Source organism: Osmerus eperlanus, chromosome 1 (assembly GCF_963692335.1).
Source record: "Osmerus eperlanus chromosome 1, fOsmEpe2.1, whole genome shotgun sequence".
Classification (NCBI taxonomy): Eukaryota; Metazoa; Chordata; class Actinopteri; order Osmeriformes; family Osmeridae; genus Osmerus; species Osmerus eperlanus.
In genome coordinates, this window is record NC_085018.1 from 10,585,853 (window position 1) to 10,603,956 (window position 18,104).

An 18,104-nucleotide genomic window follows, 5' to 3' on the forward strand; every position below is an offset into this window, starting at 1 on the left:
GGTGGTAGGGGGTGCAGACAGGAGATGTGGTGGGGGGGAGGGGGCAGACGAGCTCCAGTCGTCCAGCTCCCAGACCAGGAAGCTGGGCTGAACTGGTACCACACCTCCCCCCCTGCTCCAGGCCCGGAGGATGTGTCGGGAGCCGAACACGCAGCTTAGTATCTGTGACTGTCGGGTGCGGATGACAGAGGGGGGGGTCTCACATGAGAGTCTGCGTGGACCCACTTGGTATGCCGTGTGTTCTCATGGGGGGGGTGACAGAGGGGTGGCCGGAGGGGGGGGGGGGGGGGGGGGGGGGTCGGCTGTGACTCAGTGCTAATCCACCCCCGGCGGATGACTGACATCTCCCCTGTCCATCAAAGTGTGACCCGGGGCCCCCTTTTAATGAGATCCATTCCACGGTGACGGGCGCCACCTCTCCCAGAGCGGCCTAGGTCTGTCTGGTGGCTGTCTCTATTCCAGTCAGGTCCCCCCCCCCCCCTTGACTGCATGTGTCGCTGCCTTCTGCGCCGCGGCATCGAGGAGAGAGTGGGAGGGTCGTGTGTGCATGTGTGTGGCCTGGCAAAGGTGTTAAGAGTCGACATGGGTGTGAGCCCCATGCGTGTTTGCGTGCGTGCGTACGCAGCCTTACTATTAGTACGTAGAGAGCCGGGGAGGTGTCAGCTCATCCATCAGCAGCTGTGCGGGCCGCCAGCCTTGGCGTTCGACGGGCCCCCTTTCATTAACAGCTCATTTGCCTGATTGAAAATTAGCTTGTCACCTTTAGCTCCGGCCCCCCGACGTCCTCGCGAACAGGCGCGCCGCTTTCACGTACCGCCGGGTCCGCGGCGAAGCTGCGTTTTCATTCGGGGGGGGGGGGGGGGGGGGGGGGGGCGCTTGTGTAGAGAGGGGGGGGGCAGGGGGTTTGTTCACCAGATGAGCCTGTCGTCTGCGCTCCAGCGTCCGTGCTCTTGACGTGGAGCCTCTGCGTACCGGGCCGGCGTCTCTGACAGGCCCCCCGGGGGGGGGGGGGGGGGCCTGAAGCCGTCTCCCGCCTGGATTAGCACGCTCTGCTTTTTCGACACCGGCTTGTGATTGGTCCAACTCCAGAGATTGAGCAACGGGCCCTGTCACGCATCCCTTTAAGACGACAGCCCTTGTGGAAAGCCAACAGAGGCAGAGAGGAAGCGTGGAGGAACAATGAAACACTAACACATGGGGAAACTGACAGGGAACAGAAACAAGCCAAACGGTGCGTGGCCACATCACAGCAACGGACTTTCCAGACACAATGTCTCCACTCATTACAAAAACCTGGACGCTGGATCATTTTGTATCCAAAATCCGAGTCTTTAGATTGATCGTATTTACAGCCAAATTATGACCATCGTCACCAACAGATGCTGCTTAGTCCCAGTGTGACGGGTCTGGAAGAGCCGTAGCCACTCTCCGTCTGACAAGGTAGTTCCCACTCACGGGAATTCGAACGCTCGGCCTCCGACTTGCCAAGCGCGACCACTACCAACTATCCCAAAGAAAAGCTCTTCTTTGACGCAGGTGGCCTCATACATACCTGAGGAGTGAGTTTCACGGTTCTCACTCAGTTACACCAACAGTAAGGAGCTGAGCTGTCCCCTTTCCATGTCTTTCTACAAGTCGGGTAAAAGTGAAGGCTCTGAGAAGACTTCCATGTTCCAAACCACTGTGAGCAGACCTCTCCATTCCAATATCCAAACACACACACACGCCCGCATGAACGCACACACAAAGCTCCACCATCTTGGTCCAAAGCTAGTTGGCTGGACGCGGTGGTTTTCAGCACACCTCGTTGGTAGGGGGGGGAGGACTGTCAGAGGGTGTTTTATTGTGGTGTGGAAGGATACAGAGCAGCGGTGCGCCTGCATACAGTACAGGCTAATCCCCAGCTGACAGCTTCACAGCTTCAGGACGAGAGCGTTGGGTTGGTTTACCTTGGCTGACGACTAACTGGCAGCGCTGGTTTCGAAAACCGAGGCTACCGCTTATTAGTGCAGCATTAGGAAGCGTAACTGCCATGTGAAGGCAGATGTATGGGGCTGAGGGTGGGCCTCTGTCCTTGGTGATGAACTGTACAGATGTCAGGAGGCTGTTCCCCTCCAACCCTGGCACAGTAAATCAACGGACATATTCATCACGAAACCTCACATACCTTAACGTTATGTAACAAAGTGAACTTGCTTTAGCGTGCATAGCGGTGCACATACGGTTGTTGGTTTTTCTTTGAAACATTGATTGTTATATTGGCCTTACGTGGGACATTGGAAGGGCTGTAGTGTTATTGGTGCGCCTGGAAAAGCCAGTGTTCAGACGCTGATGGTTACAACGGGGACCTTTTCAACTCTGACCCAGACTGAGCAGTGATGTTTGTGTGATGCAGGGTGAGGGTTATACTGTCAATTTCCAATGCATGTGGGAGAGGAGATAGGATGGAGAAGATGACTGAGATAACCATCTCAGGACTTGTACTCGCTGAGAAACCATCGGAGGTTGTGACATCACTCTGACGACACTGTCACACTTAATTAGATTGAGCGCTAAGCCATGGTGAAAGAGACATTCGGAAAATTCACTCGATGCGCCACACAGGCTCCAGACTACTTTGTAGAGAGAATAGGATCCCTCACAACACAACTAGTAGCTGGGAAATTCCAGGAACAGATGTGTGGGGAGGGTTTTCTTCATCAGTGAAAGACACACGAGGCAATTGTCTGGTTTGTTTACTGAGATTCTTTAAGTTTAGTCTAAATTACGTCGTTAATTATGTACTGATCAGAGAAAGTTTCTGTTCCAATCTTACGTCACAGTGTTTCGACTGGAATTGCGTTATGAATCAGTCATAACTCTCTTTCTGTGCTGGAGTTTTATGTATCCTGCATGGTCATTCCTGCCAGTGAAGACATTGGCTATGCTCTGGTTAGTCCTGGATCAGGATCAAGGTTTGGGATGTGGAAAAGCTGCAACGCTCCCCTCCTTCCCTAACTTACTCATAAACACACACACCTGCACGCACACGCTCATTCTGTGAGGTCTGCGTCTTCCCTGTGCCACACAGCCACCTGTTTCCCGGCCTCATCGGAGGAGGTGGTGACAGGAGGAGGGAGGGGAGAGAGCGAGGGGAGGGGAGGAAGGGATAAGAGGGAGGGAGGGGAGGCAGGATCAACTGCCAGGCATGGCATCAGGTCCTGGGAGAGACATTAAGGAGGAGTGAATCAAAGATGGACACACTGATTATTTCGGACATGCTGGTGTAGAGGACAGCACGTTAGAACCAAGCAGAGACGGACATAGCAGAGAATCTCCCACTAGACAAGCACGGCCATTACTGTCTTCAATGCTGTACACTCTCAGCTCCGAGTTATTACCCCCAAACTGTTAGAGCAGACTTTGCTGGAGTAGCTTGAATAAGAGCAGTTGACCGCTTCCTGCTAAGTGACCTGTGGAATCAAACCCGAGTCATTTCCTGTGCCTGTCCTCCGTCTCCCCCTCAGCCGGGGGAGCTGTGGTTTGGTGGGGGTGAGGAAGGAGACTGTAGAACAGGCCTGGGGGGGAAGGGACCAACAACGCTGGGAAAACGATTACACAACCAAACCACCGCAGGTATACAGCACCAGCACGGAGGCTTGTTCAACCCCAGAAACCATGCCCAATGTGCAACCACTGTTAGTGTTCGCCGGACACTTTCACAGCGAGATGCTGACATAATGTAATCCGTTTGCTCCTCCGGTTGCATGACAGGAACTGAAAGAGCGTCGTACGGGCGCGCTGGGATGGATCAGACCCTCCGGAGCCTCATAGGACACAGCCTCTGATTCATCCCAAATCATCCCACCACAGCTGCGCTCATCCCCTTATTTCCCAGGGAGCCGCGAAACCGACGCCGATACAAAGAGACAGACTTGTGTCATTTAAAAAGAGCAGCTGTCCTGTTTGAACTCGCGCAAAGCCCAGAGTTGAGTCACGGTCCAACTTGAGGAGAGAAAATCGAGTCGGTCTCAAATACCGGGGGATCGCTACGAATGCTCCCCCTGCCGCTAGACAGCATAGCTGTGGTGAGCCACATCCGGAGAATACCATTGTTCAGAACGACCTCACGTTTGTACCGTGCACTTGACAAATGAATCACTTGGACTTTTTTGATCTGACTAAGAGAAACATTGGCAAGGTCCAATCCCAGAACTGTTCAGTTTAATCCTTGTAATCCTGGCATCTTTCACGCCAGTACGTGAGAGGGCATGTTGTGTGTGAATTGTGGTACAGACTGAGAACAGTTTGTGTATTGGGTTCCTCTCAAACCGTTGTGTTTCTCCCAGCGTTGAACATTCATGTTGCTTGCTCTGCAAAACAGAAACAGGGAGTTGGGAGAAGGTGGCTGATCAAATCAGGGCCATGAGCTATGTGCTAACAGCAGGGCTTCTTCTCTGACGCTGTCCCTTAAAATGTACACACCAATGAACACAGCGGACAGGAGATTCAAAAACACTCAGTAAGGCGAAGGTTACGCAATACCATGCTCTCACTGAATTTTAAGATCTCATGGAGTTTCTCAAACTAAAAGTTACTCAAAATGCTAATACAGCTATTGTGACGGTGTTTCCGTTCTTGACTTCTTAACAACAGCCCAAGTTTGAAAAAGGCCACATTCAAGTTCCCCTTCGTTGTCTGCAAGCCCTGTGGTGGAAATATGACTCTGCCAACCTCAGTCTTATCTTTTTCCCATTTAAATGCTAATGAGAGTGCTGCTATACTAGTCAAAGCGTGGCGAAAGAGTGTGAAATTTTAATATCTTATCTCACCAAAAGGTAACAATTCTCCCGTTCAGGTGTAGGGATGAGTACACGTTCACTCATTAAATTCAACAGAGGCTCTGACCCAAAGGGAGGGCTGGGGCACAGGCTGTGTCAGGGAACTGGATGTGTGTGGCTGATGGGAGACTCGGTGTGCCCTAATACTCTACATGGGGCCAGGTGTGTGTTCATGCCAATCTGTCTCATTTACATCCGCGTGAGTGCAATTGTACCCTCACCTCATTAATAATAAATGTGAGTTAATAACCTCCCGGAGTTGTGGTTAAGCCAACAGAGGTTAAGGTTGTCACAGCCTGTTACAAATTACTTTCCACGTCTGCTATAGTCATCGGCCTCTGTGTGGATGGCACAAGGTCAGGGGAAAATTCATCAAGTGTAATCAAATTCATCTGGAGGAATAACCCCTACCATCCTGGGTATTCATTGGTTTATATTCCCCCAGGCTCTCGTTCCGGTGGATCTAACGAGTGTTCGGAAGACATGGTCATTCTCTATCTCCAACGGTGCCAGTTACTGGAGATCAGAGACAGGAACGCATTCTCACTGTTTAATAAAAGTGTGATATTATCATTGTGATCCGACTGCAGACGGGGGATTAAGGGAAGGGTGTGGTAGGAGAGAGGACAATGTTGTTAGCGGCCAATAAATAATATTGTCCTTAAATATGAGCATATATTCTATTTGGATGTCCACTATTAAATGCAAGTGTCCATACTTTTTCCACTGGAATTAAATTAGCATCTAATCATTATTCCCAGTCCAACTGAAACACATGCCAGCTCACATAATTCAATATAAATGATCAACACATTGATGGACTTCTCCCTTCTGGTCTTCTTTTGATAAACTTCTCTTTCCTCATAGCTTTGTTGCTGCCATGGAACTTCCCTCTTCAAATGGCTGCTGAAGACTGGGCCTCCAGAAACAAAATTGGAAAGCTTAAAGGACTTTTGTGAAGGCAAATGTTTGACAGAGCCAGGACTGGGTAATTACTCTGCTCTTGTCTCAAGCTAGTGACAGATGGCAGAACTTCACTGGCCTGGGTGATGGAAATAATAACGTTGATTAAAAAGGAACTAGACAAGAGAGAACAACTGACAGCTGTTAGCCCCAACAGAGAGAGAGAGAGAGAGAGAGAGAGAGAGAGGGGGGGGACGACGAGAGGGAAGGAAGTGACTGAAAGACAGAGAGGGCAGGAAGAGTGATGAGACAGTCGAACGGGGGCCAGCGATGGGGGGGGGGGGGTACAGGTGCAAGCAGACACCACGCTCCTGCGGTGAGGTGGTCCCACGCGAAGGGCAAGCGTTCACCAAGCCACCTCCACTACATCCTCGACGACGGAGCCTGTACCAAGCAGGGGTGGAACCCCAGTCTGAACGGGTGTGTGTTTGGGAGAGGAGACCCTGTTTTTTTTTTTTTGCCATGATTGCAAGACCAGAGATGTATACCACCGTTCCAATAAAAGGCTCCTTTGCACCTTATGTGTGTGGGTGTGTTCGTGTGGGAGAAACTGGTTTCTCAGACCCTCCTGCTAGTGAGTGGCAGGGGAAATTTAAAAACGTGTTTTTATGACCTTCATCTATGGCTCTGGAGTCTCTTCCTCTCTGCTGCACATATCAAAGCACGAGGTCACCCCTCGGAAGCCCGCTCTTTTCCACAGACAGATGTGATAAGTGTTTTCCCTTTTCCCAAAACCGGTTTAGAAAGCCCAACAGAATGTGAAATTAAAAAGTTAAAAGTCGCAATCCTCCCCTGCTGTCTCCCTGCCAGCTGCCCCATGGTCTGGTCAGAGACTATCCACGGGGAGGTGTCTCCTTGAGGACAGGACGTGGTCATGGACAGAGTGCGGATTACACAATGACAATCGGGCGGGGTCAACTTCTTCTCCAGGGCGTGTATCGACCCGCCTGACCTGTTGTTTTTACCTCTTTTGGGGGGGGGGGGGGGTGTCCAAGTCTTAATTAGGGGGGTCAGGCCCCCCAATCCCCCCCCCGTAATTCGCACCCTGGTCATGGACCTTGTCCTGGAGACTTCTGCTTGAAATACATATTTCTCTCTGGACAAGAGATAAAGGGGAAATAATTTTTCTCTCAATTTTTATGCACTGTAATCTGTGTATCATAGGATTGAGTAGCCTTTATAGGTATCTTTTGATAAGTACATACTGTATAGTTAATATAGTTCTGCCCCTTCCCTCTCTCTGGACAGGAGTCCAGATGTCCCAGCATCTGACCCTAGTGTTTGTACACAGGGCATCTGCTGCACCTAGATGGATAGCTAAAGATTCCAGTAAGAACAGGAGGAAGGTTAAGATTTGTACAGTATTTCTGGCTCACTGTGCCTGTGAATAGTTTAGATACCTATCATTGTTTAAAAATGGTTCTCTGACAAGGTGTTGGACGCAATTTCTCTTATCTGCATCTTGGCAGTTCTTCAACAGTTACCTCTGTGAAGCACACCTGTGCCCACATTCCAGGTTCCAGCCAGGCTGTAAAGATAAAAATGTCCTGTCATAAATCTCCACTTTCAGACACAAGATTTTATACTTGTAGGTTAACTTGCAATCATTGGTAGAAATGATTTGTCTCGGTATTCAAAGTTATGTTGGTATGAGCATAGCCTACTTAGTTTCGTCCTAGAGCCCATGTCAAAGTACTTTCTAACCGATCCTGTCGATTGATAGACCCACCATGGTTGCCGCTACCAGGGCAGCAGGTGTGTTTACGCTCTGACCGTGCGTCCACTAACCTGTCCACATGATCCTCCCTACTCCCTCGACTCACACTGCGTAGTTATCATGGTTGTGCTTCACTGATAAAAAAAAATGGTGGGGGAGGAAAACCACAACAACTTAAAATATTTTCAAATCAATGATCCAGATGGGATTTCATGACGTTTCTTTTAAAATCCAGGCAAATCTAAAATAATCCGATGCGCTGCGAATTAACTCACACAACCACGACATCTAAAACTGTATAGCCTAGCGATTTCTCTCATCCAAAGTAGGTTCTTTCTCCATTGTATGATATTTTCGGCTTAATTCAAATGATGTTCCCGTAACGCACACCTTCAAATAGTGTGGCGTTAAAGATTATATGGTTTTCTAATTATTTACCTGGGAGCGAAAGATGATGCATTAGTCTTTTTTGGTATATTTTAGGGCGGTACGGAGCCAGTTGATGCCAAGGTAAGTTCCCGCCCTATGGGTGTGTCTTGATACGGGGGACCACACTGTATCCACCTGCCAATGCGTCTTCTCTTCATTACCGGGTGCTGTTGTGCGCACTGCTGAACTTCGACAACTCCTTTCCCTCAAGGAACTCTATATGAAAAAGTGGGATTGTACACTACTGCCATAGGTGATTTTAAGACAAATACCACAGGCTCATGGCTTTCTGAAGTTTAATTGGATCCGCGCTTTGTTTCCGAGTCATCGTGGAGGATTTTTGCGGCTTACATTGGACAGAGAACGAGGATCAGGTTGGCCGCTTTCTAAATGATTGGAATCAACGTAGTTCTTTAAGGATAACATTGAACCGGTATGTCTGATACAATTTTCCTGTTTTATATTAAATGATTATATTTAGACTTTTTGGCTCTGACAAACCGATTAGTTGGCTAATCATGTGTTAAGTGGAGTTAGTCGAACATGATGAAAAGCCTAACAAAATCATAACACAATGTTGAAACGTGATAAAAGAAGTGTGTATGCTACTGGTAATTAAATAAAGAACAGCAAAATTAAGATAGATTATAATAATTTTAGCCTACATTTGCCTTCGCTTCTATTTAAATGATAGCCTACTGTGGAGGTTGTGCAAACACCTTTACAACGTATTTATTTTATTACATTTGCCATGATATTTTTTCGGTAGTTGGCCTATTCACTAAAAACTATGACTAGATTAGGTCTACGCTATGTCTTGTTATAACAGCGTTACAGTTTTTAATTTCAGCACTCAGAATCTCTTTGTTCGGTTTATGCATGCAAGCATTTACATGTTGCATGTCTTGGCAACTGAGAGGTTAATGTTGTTCATTTATTTACTTATTGGACTGTATGCATGAAGTTCTTAGATAAGAATAGCCTACCCCACATTCAAAATGTTGGCTACATTATCTAATTTAGAATGTTATGGTCAGAGATCTACCTTGAGGACTGAAGACTTATAAGGAACTTGATCCTAAGACCCTCCGTGGCAGCTTGACCTCATACCCTGTTGACCCCCGTTTACAAGCAGAGAAGTGTCATTGCAGCAATGATTAATTGGCAAAGCAGGTCTTAAAGAAGCATTTATATGCTTCACGCTCCGTTAATAACCATTTATTTACAGTCTCAGTGTGGTGATCTTGAGAAAATGTGTGCATTTTATTAGTCCTATTTAGTGTTCATTTGACGTTGCGTCTCCCTTTTTACATCTATTGAACACCTACCTTATCAGAATTTGTTTTGACCCTAGTGGATATTGTTTCACGGTCCCCCGTTTTTTCTTCTTCTGCCCATTCATCCAGCTTAATCAAATCAGTAGGCCTATTTAGTGGCGTCTTTGGCCAGATGCGTTTCATGCTCGAGGTTATGAGCCTTATTCAAGTTCGCCATGCGTAATTGAAGCGCCCCTTCTGCATACAATCTCTTTAAGTATTGGTTATCCACAATTGCTCTATACTTTCTTTTCTAAATGTATAATCATTATCACTCTTATAATCACTATACTCTCAATCAATATTGAAGAACATTTTAGTGATGTATATTTCAGATAAAAATTAAGAATGCTTTGGCTGCCAAAGACGTTTGACAACGTACAACTGGACCCACTTGTCCATGTAGTCGCAACTTGGTCGACAGAAATGTCGGCGATAGTGTCAAGACAGCGTGGCAGGACCAGACAAAATGTAATTACTCGGCAACCCGCGCGCTGCTTAAAAGCGAAACTGACCGAAACCTTTTTCAGGACTTCGAGATTTGCGCCCGCTGTTGCTATCGGCGTTAGTGGTGGAGTTTCTTTCCTATGAGAGGACAGTGCGGTAGAGAGGAGCTTAAAATAATTGACAGCGTGGGATGTTTCGGTTGTCTCGTGAGTGAACTGAGACAGAGGATGGACGCAAAGTAAAAGCAAAGGGGGGAGAGCAAAGCCTCATGTCAGCACCAGCCGCGCCCCACAAAATTCCATAGTTTTTTCAGACTATCTACAGCGTTAACCTCAGTCCTACCTGGATATACTATAGTGCATGACTGAGGCCGACTACATTTTCACCTGCAGCTGTTTTTCCTTTGATACATTACTGTGTTAATGAGAATACATTTTATCGTGAGTGTCCTTGGTCATTGAAACCATGCAGCCTACTATAAAAGTTGACCCTAAAAAAGGTCCAATCCCAACTTTTTGTGTCTTTCAACAAACTCTCCATACTCATATCCCCAAAACGTTATTTGCAAGACTTAAAGGTTATATTTACGAGTTTATTTGAAACTTCATCATCGACCTTTCCTTCTGTGCCAGGCTCCAGGATTCTCTCCCCTCCTCTGTGTGGAAACAGAGGGACCATGCTGTGGGACAACCTGTGGTGGCTGCAGACCCTGTTGGCCCTGGCAGCAGGGGCGCTGCCCTCCCCCAATGAGCCCCTCTCAGCCCCCCGAGTCTTCCTGTCCTTCAAAGGTAAGTCCCACTCTCACTCGCATGCTCTACATTACTGTGCCTGGCCCTGTTGTTTTCTACAGCTCGCTATGACTCACTCTTCCAAAACCCAGATGGATATGCTTACTTCTGTGGTGGGCCATAAATTCTTCCTGGCTGTGGGGTTTTGGGGGGAATGGGGCAATACAGCCAACTGTGCTTGGCAGACTGGTGGGTCAGTCCACTCTCTCCCAGCTGTGAACCCTGGTTATCTGCCTGGGGGAAGGGAACAAGGAGAGGTGCTGCTGGCTGTCTCTGCTGTTCAGAGCACATCTTCATTAGCCAGACTAGCTTCCAGAGTCCTCCAAACAGGGCTTTGTCTGCCCCTGGCTCCCTTCTGAAATCAAGTTGGATTTAACGCTTGGCTGGGCACACATCCAGGGCCCAGACCCAGCATGTTATGAATGCGCCTCAGTGTCACATGACGCCCCGTGTGTTGAACTGTACATTTAAAAGGGGTCTTAATGGTGCCTTCTCGAGAGCGCTGTCATTTCCCTGTCAACCTAATCAGAGTACGTACAACAGACATGGAGTGGTAGTCATGAAGTGGACCTGTGACTCTAAGCAGAGGAGGCCTGGCTAAGCCTCAGATTATTTAAAATCCTAGTCTTCTCACGTGAGAAAAGACTGACAAGCTGGTTTTCTGATCTCTCTTTGACTTGCTTTTAAGTTTCTCTCAGACATGGAGAATGATGGCAGTAAGTAGTCTGTGTTAAGACTCAACATAGCCTAGAGGAAGGCTTTTTCTTCAACTAATCAGTTTCATCTTAATGACATGTTTTGTGTATCCATTTCCTTAGATTCGAGTCTATTCTTTTAAGTCACCAAAATATTTAAATAAAGGATCCAAAATGCATTATGTGCACAATGCATTGATCAGTCACACATGTAATTCCTCATCTGTGGATTGGATTGGTGCTGCAAATAACCTGACAGCTACATACAGTATAAACATGCTATAGAAGCATGGCTTTTATGCGTTATGATTTGAAGAGGAAAACTTAGACGGACCAACACAAGTTCATCGGCTTTGGTACTTAAGACAATACTCCCTCTGTCTCTCTTTTCTTTTGGCTTACCTGCTTTGGCTTACCTTGCTTGCCCTCTATAATCAGGTTGGACACACTTTACAGTCTGCTGGTTTTCACATTGCACTGCTGGAAATGTCTTTCCTATTTATTTTAATTAAGTTCCTTTTTAGTTTTTAATTGGTTTTTGAGAGACCTCTATGCTTGACAGAGCAACTTAGTTGGCTGTTAAAATTGAACATAAGCTGCCAATTTTTTTTTTTTTCAATTGCGCTAGCTTTGCTCATGCTGAGTGGAATTGCTTTTAAACTTCACTGTGAGTCTATCAACCTTGTTTAGCCAAATCATTATCTTACATTTTCTTTTAAATGTGTAACAATGGGGAGCAAGGTTTCTACAGTAATTGCTGTCTAGTAAATTTGACTGAGTTTGGTAAGTGTGCGCATGGCATAATAAATGCAACACATCTCTAAAGTAGTGAGTTTTAATGAATATTGTTCTCCTCTGGTAACTATTAAATCATGCACAGGCTCTCCATCTCTGTCTGTCTGAATCCTATCTAAAGTCTTTAGCTAATAATACCAACCTCTTTATCTTCCTTTGTGTTGATGAGGTGTTTCCAAACACCAATGAGACAGCCATGACCCTTGCAACTAAAAACACTTCAGACTCAATCTTAAGAATTGTGGATGTTGTTGTCCTTTATGAGAACTGGAGGCCCGTTAAAGCCTGCCTTTCACCTAATTGTGTTTTGTCAGGACTCTTTGGCAGAGCCCATAAGTTGAGTTTGGTCAATGCTAATAATAAGCTGCTAAACTAGTGTGGATTTCAATAACTGGCATCTGCATGCTGGTCATCAGAGAAAGTAGACTTTGTCCTGACCTATCTACCCAACTATCTACTGAGAATTGAGAGGGGACAGAGAGTCAGAAAAAGCTTGAGGGCAAACCGATTACTTCATTAAGGAAGATCAAGGTTATCTAGTCCCTTCAAGTAGTGTGTTTGTGAGGATCTTGGCAAAGACATGCACACTAAATAGTAAAAATGAACGTTTACTTTTTCAGTCATTAATAAGGCAAGTAGGTTGGGGTGAATGAGTTTAAGGCTCAATGATTCTACACTATAATGCACTTGTTAAGTTTAAATTCCACCATGTCTTATGTTTCCTAAAAATTACTAAGCATTTTTTAAAGTCAAAAAGAGTTCACTATGCCCTTCAAACCCCTCAGCATTTTTTAAAATTCTATTCTATTTGCATGGAAATGGTTTTAAATCTCTTTTTATCTAGTGTCTTTTATTCCGATCTGAGAAAAGCCATGCGCTGCATGACTGAAAGCTTAAGGATTTACATGCTAAAAGATTGCCCAAAGGAGAGAGTCACGTCACATGCTGGCCATCACATAACTCCTTTTTGACATGACAGCAGATCCATGCTGATTCTTTTCCTACACAATGGTTGAGAAAAAAAATGAAAGAAATTGCTCTGAGGACGTCTTGCCCATGTTGCAGAGAAGCTTTTTTATACATGGAATATACATAGTCCTAAAATGTGAATGGATCCTTTTTATTCATTGGCTCAGGGCCATCACCCCGATAGTTTAACATCATTCTAGTTCAGATTCCTATTTGTAAAACATATCCTAGTATTTTGAGAAGTGCACCGTTTTAATCCTCTTTGACCAAATCCGATGATGATGATGGAGGGGTCTATAAAGCAGGCAGTGGGTCAGCGTCAGGGCTGATCTCTGAGTTACGGCTTGTGATAAGGAGAGCGTAAACCTCGACTAGTAGCAAAGGAATTTCTGCTCTCGACTGCTGGGCATCTGTCTTTTACAAGGCTTAGCAAAATGGGTAGCAACACATGCATGCACTTAACATACACAATCAAATCGAATTGCAAAGGTGCTTACCAGACCATAGTGTGGATATTGACGTGAGGAGGTTGGGGCGATGAAGAGGTGCTTTCGATTAGACATTAAAAAGGGTGCTTCTGAGTCTTTTACGGAGATAATAAATAGCAGGCTTTGAGACAGACATTGTTTTTTCTGTTTCTGTGTCTGACTGAGCCATTGTTTCGACCCCGTGGAAAACTCAGAGTAAGTGAATCGACATAGTAACATATTACAAGACAAACAAAGGCTAACCTCTTGTGTTATTCATTTGATGTACCCCTTGCCTTCAGTATAGAGTGAATACAACTAAGTGGCATCAGCTTCTGGGGGGGGGGGGGGGGGCTCCTATATTTACCCTCAAACAGGGTCTGATCCCGTTCTATTTCAGAGCTGGGGGCTGTGGGGTCGGGACCCTGACAACAGGAACCAGGCACACACGGGGTTAACCGCCCTCTCACTGGGGGGAGGGGGGTGGAGGGAGAATAGTAGCGTATTAACCAGTAATAGCTTGTCAGAGCAATCTTCACTCCCATTTGAGAGTGTTTAACTTTGTTTTTCTTGTCCCTTCGGTGTGGAAGGAACACACCTGGGAGCACCTTTGGCCGTCATGAGAGAACAAGACCGCTCAGAGGAAAGACAGAGCCGCGGACGGTGTTATCATTGGACCGTTTTCTCGTCGAGAAATCTCAAGGTTGTTTCAACTTACCCTGTTTTTTTGTACTCTTTCCCTCGCTCGTCCTCGCGGCCTCTCCCCACCCCCCCCCCCCCCCCCCTTTCCTCCAGGCGTAACATAATGGTTAAATGATTGTTACGGCAGCACAAAGAGCTCAGTGTTAGCTCACCTCCGCTGTCTGCGCAGTCAGGGGCAGAATACATTAGCGGCTAAGATCAGCTCTCACCCTCGTCCCCCCATTATGCGAATTAGGCTGCTGCTCCGAATGAACTTTCTGGGGCCTCTGCAGTTACAATAGGCTTAGATTATAGATGTGCGCGTTGACGTGCATACCCTGACTGTTCTAGTGGTTACCGTACTGTAAGGAAACCTATTCAGGGGAGGGGGGGGGGGCAATCTGTGCCTTCCGTGAGGAGCTGTCTCTTTGCGTTCCAGTTCAGTGTAGTGTTGCTCTACCGTAGGCTGTGTGGTGTCTGATACCCTGGCTGGTGTGTCTGCTGATGGGTAGAGCATGATGGGAGTCAGTGTACGAACACATCGTCTCCGAGCCAAAGACAGGTGCCCGGTGCCGAGACTGGACCCCAATAGAACAGCAATAGAATGGTATCTCCCTGTCTCTCTTTTTCTCTCTCTCTCTCTCGCTCTCTCTCTCTCTCTCTCTCTCTCTCTCTCTCTCTCTCTCTCTCTCTCTCTCTCTCTCTCTCTCTCTCTCTCTCTCTCTCTCTCTCGTCTCTCATCTCTCTCTCTCTCTCTCTCAGGCTCCTGGCTTCCTATTCGGGTCAATTGTGACACTGGAGACTGAGATAAGTGCCTCGGCATTGACCTTAGCCAGAACACACAGAGGCGCAGAGCAATCAATGAGCCCCTGAAAGCTTATCCACGGCTAACCTGCCAACAGAGAACCACGCACCGGGGGCAAGTCTCCTCCTTAAGCCTCCCACACGGAACACAACGCCCTGCCAAGTGTGGAACCCTGGCACCGGACACGCCGTAGCAGGAAGTCACACTGTACCACTCACACAGAAACCGCATCCACCTGTACAAGAGCAGCCCTGCCCCCGCCAACCCGTGAGGCATGTGTCCCACAGTCGGCTTCAGTTCTGTAACCTTGGCCCGGCTCGGAAATGAAAAACGGCAAGGTACGGGACGACAGCGGGGGTCTGCGTGTTGGGCGTTTTTTTTTTCCCGGCTCCTCTCTCTGCCAGAGCCCTCCCTTCTTCCGAGCGAACGTTCGGAAGCTTGTCTCTCGGCTCCGCCGCGTCAGACGACATAAACAGGTGCTTCCCAGGAGAGTGCTCGAAAAGTCTCTGCAATTTGCTCATTAGTTGCATAACCACCCATCTCCTACTGCACGACTGAATGTCACGAAGGCCCTGTGGACCCCCCTCACCCCTAATCCCCCACCTTGGTGGGGCACCGAGGGAGCTTTTTGGGGACGGGGGACGGGGCGAGGATGGCGTGTGGGGGTACAGCCCCACGACACACCGTCCGTGTGGCGGTGCACACCGTACACGCAGGTGTGTGGCCCGCATCCCCGTGCTGCAGATCCCCCAGCAGAGCCTGCTATCCTCCGTCTGCACCGACGGAGGTACTCCGCGCCCCCTCCCCCCCCCCCCCCCCTTTTTTTTTGACTCTGCACATCTGCTGCCGTGTCATGTCTAATCTGGTCCTCCGCCTCCTCTCCATCCCCGAGTTTACGGCTGCGCCAGCTGTGCTTGGCCGCGGCGTCTCTGACAGCCTCCCGGTATCCTGTGGAGGACGAGGGGGATCTGTTCACGCAGCGATACGAGAGACGGCCGTTTGCGACGCGCTGTTACTGCGTCGACTGAGTTGCTAAGTTTAGCGTTTTCCGTCTGAGGGCGCCGGATTCGGGTGATGCAGGCTGGAGTCAGTGTCGCTTGGACGGTCTGAGATTCCTTTCGCTGATAGTGGCGTCCTGTCAGGGTTTTCCACACATCCATGCTGGAGGTGAAGGTTGCCGTAACAGTCTCAGGCTAACCCAACAGACCATGGAAGTCACATGAATATCATATGAATATGAATATCAGCAGACCAGCAGCATTCTTTCTCTCTCTCTCTCTCTCTCTCTCTCTCTCTCTCTCTCTCTCTCTCTCTCTCTCTCTCTCTCTCTCTCTCTCTCTCTCTCTCTCTCTCTCTGTCTCTCTCTCTCTCTCTCTTCTCTCTCTCTCTCTCTCTCTCTCTCTCCCTCTCTCTCTCTCCCTCTCTCTCTCTCTCTCAGTTTTTTGGGGAAATTCAGGTTAAAAACGGAAAACAGAACGATGTGCGCTGGCGGTGGCACGCAAGCCTGCAGCAAACACTATTACCTCTCGCTGCCTGTGTCTCTCCGGAGATGCTGGCGGGCAGGAGGGGGGTTAGTGGGAAGCGGAGGGAGGGGACGTGGGGGAGGAGGGGGGGGGGGGGCGCAGTGCATCCACCAGCAACCTCTGCTCCGAAAGGATCCGTGCTGTCAAACTGTGATTATTCAGGGAGGAAAAACAGAAGGTGACAGCTTGAGCTCTAAATATAGTGTCCTTCCTGTCTCTCTTTCTGTCTGCTTCCATCTCCTCCTCACACCCTCTCCCCTGCCTCACGGTGAGAGGTTGGCAGGCCGGGCGGAGCATGGGGAAGGAAAAGGCCCGGCGTGCTTCCCACAGCGGGGGAGCGCGACCCTTAGTCCCCTTCCCCAGTTTTAGCAGGCTAAAACGGGGGAAGGGGACTAAGTGGTCTCCGAAAGGGTCCAGACTTTCACTGGGGCGCGGGTGGGGTAAGGGTGGAGAGGGTCGCGCACGGGACAGAAGGTTTTGACCTATCGGCTCTTTTAGAGACTCATTTACAACCGAGAGTCCCAGAGACACAACAACAGAGCTCTGTTACCAGGGAGTCCTTGTCCTGAGTCATGTTGCAATGGGGCACATAGTATTCCCAACTTGTGGCACGGGAAACGGCTTGGAGATGAAAAGCAGGTTGATATGGTTTAGACTCATGGGAGTAGTTCACATTAGCAGATGACAGCAAGACAAACCCAGAACCCAGAGCTTAATCATCCGGCAATCTCTCCCCACAGAGACCGAGGCGCACACCATCCAAATGAAATCACAATTATTCTGCTTTTATTATTCCTAATCTGCAGCTCGGGTCAGGCATTTTAATCACAGCCAGAGCTGTTCTCTGCTCCGGGGAAGAGCAGATCTGCTCATCTCAGAGATCAGCCCGCCTGGTGTGTTTCTGCTGGATCAGGCAGCGTGGTGGACTGGCATATGGAGGGAACTGTTGAAACAGCCAGTCAACCAGACAGACAGTCAGGCAGACAGACAGGCACTTAGTCAGACATTTACTCAGACAGACAGATAGTCAGGCAGACAGACAGACAGACACTTAGCCAGACATTTACTCAGACAGACAGATAGTCAGGCAGACAGACTTAGCCAGACATTTACTCAGATACACCAATAGTCAGGCAGACAGACAGACCGATAGTCGGGCAGACAGACAGACAGACAGACACTTAGACAGACAGACACCCAGACAGACAGACAGACAAGTCAGTGACTGCAAAAGAGGATAGACAGTGTCTGCCAGTCCTTTCCACTCTCCATATTCTCTGCCTTTCCTCTCCGCATTCTCACACTCCTTCTCTCTGTACTCCATCTCTGTGTTTTTCATCTGCATTTTACCTCTCAACAGTTGCCCTCCCCATGGCATCGTAGCTCCCCGGGGGTAACTACGGTAATAGCATGATGTTTTAAGATGGTTGTTTTATACGCCCCAATGAATCCATTCATGCATGTGTGCGTCGAAGGAATTCTCTTTTTCCTTCCTCGAATTCGGATCACCCATGCAAAATCGGATCAACCTTTTTTTATGGGTTTCCCCCCAAGTGCAATTTGAAATATTGTTCAGAATGATATCACATGTAGACAATAGTTGTCTTCACATGGGGGCCTTTCTTTTGGCGTGCTTGATAAATGGCCCGTCTGTTTCTCTCTCTGCCGTGCTTAAGGGGGCCAGCACTC

At 48.1% G+C, this 18,104-nt stretch overlaps 1 protein-coding gene and 1 long non-coding RNA gene across 6 annotated transcripts in view; one reads left to right on the forward strand and one right to left on the reverse strand.

Moving 5' to 3' along the window:
- Positions 1-6,922: 6,922 nt before the first annotated feature.
- On the reverse strand, positions 6,923-7,653 carry LOC134035706 (uncharacterized). The gene is made up of 3 exons (XR_009932365.1): positions 7,557-7,653; positions 7,268-7,311; positions 6,923-7,100 (listed from the first exon to the last, which is right to left on the reverse strand). It is a non-coding gene; the product is annotated as an uncharacterized LOC134035706 (long non-coding RNA).
- Positions 7,654-8,076: 423 nt separating this feature from the next.
- The window catches only part of sema3fa (sema domain, immunoglobulin domain (Ig), short basic domain, secreted, (semaphorin) 3Fa), a 47,198-nt gene continuing 37,170 nt past the window's right edge, over positions 8,077-18,104 (forward strand). For 4 of the 5 annotated variants that reach the window (XM_062458455.1, XM_062458436.1, XM_062458470.1 and 1 more), the window contains exons 1-2: positions 8,077-8,362; positions 10,325-10,480. In XM_062458455.1, the coding sequence (XP_062314439.1) occupies positions 10,369-10,480 (112 nt within the window). In that variant the 5' untranslated portion in view covers positions 8,077-8,362; positions 10,325-10,368. Of the gene's footprint in view, positions 8,363-10,036; positions 10,133-10,324; positions 10,481-18,104 lie in introns of those variants that run through there. The other variant, XM_062458446.1, reaches the window with a different exon arrangement.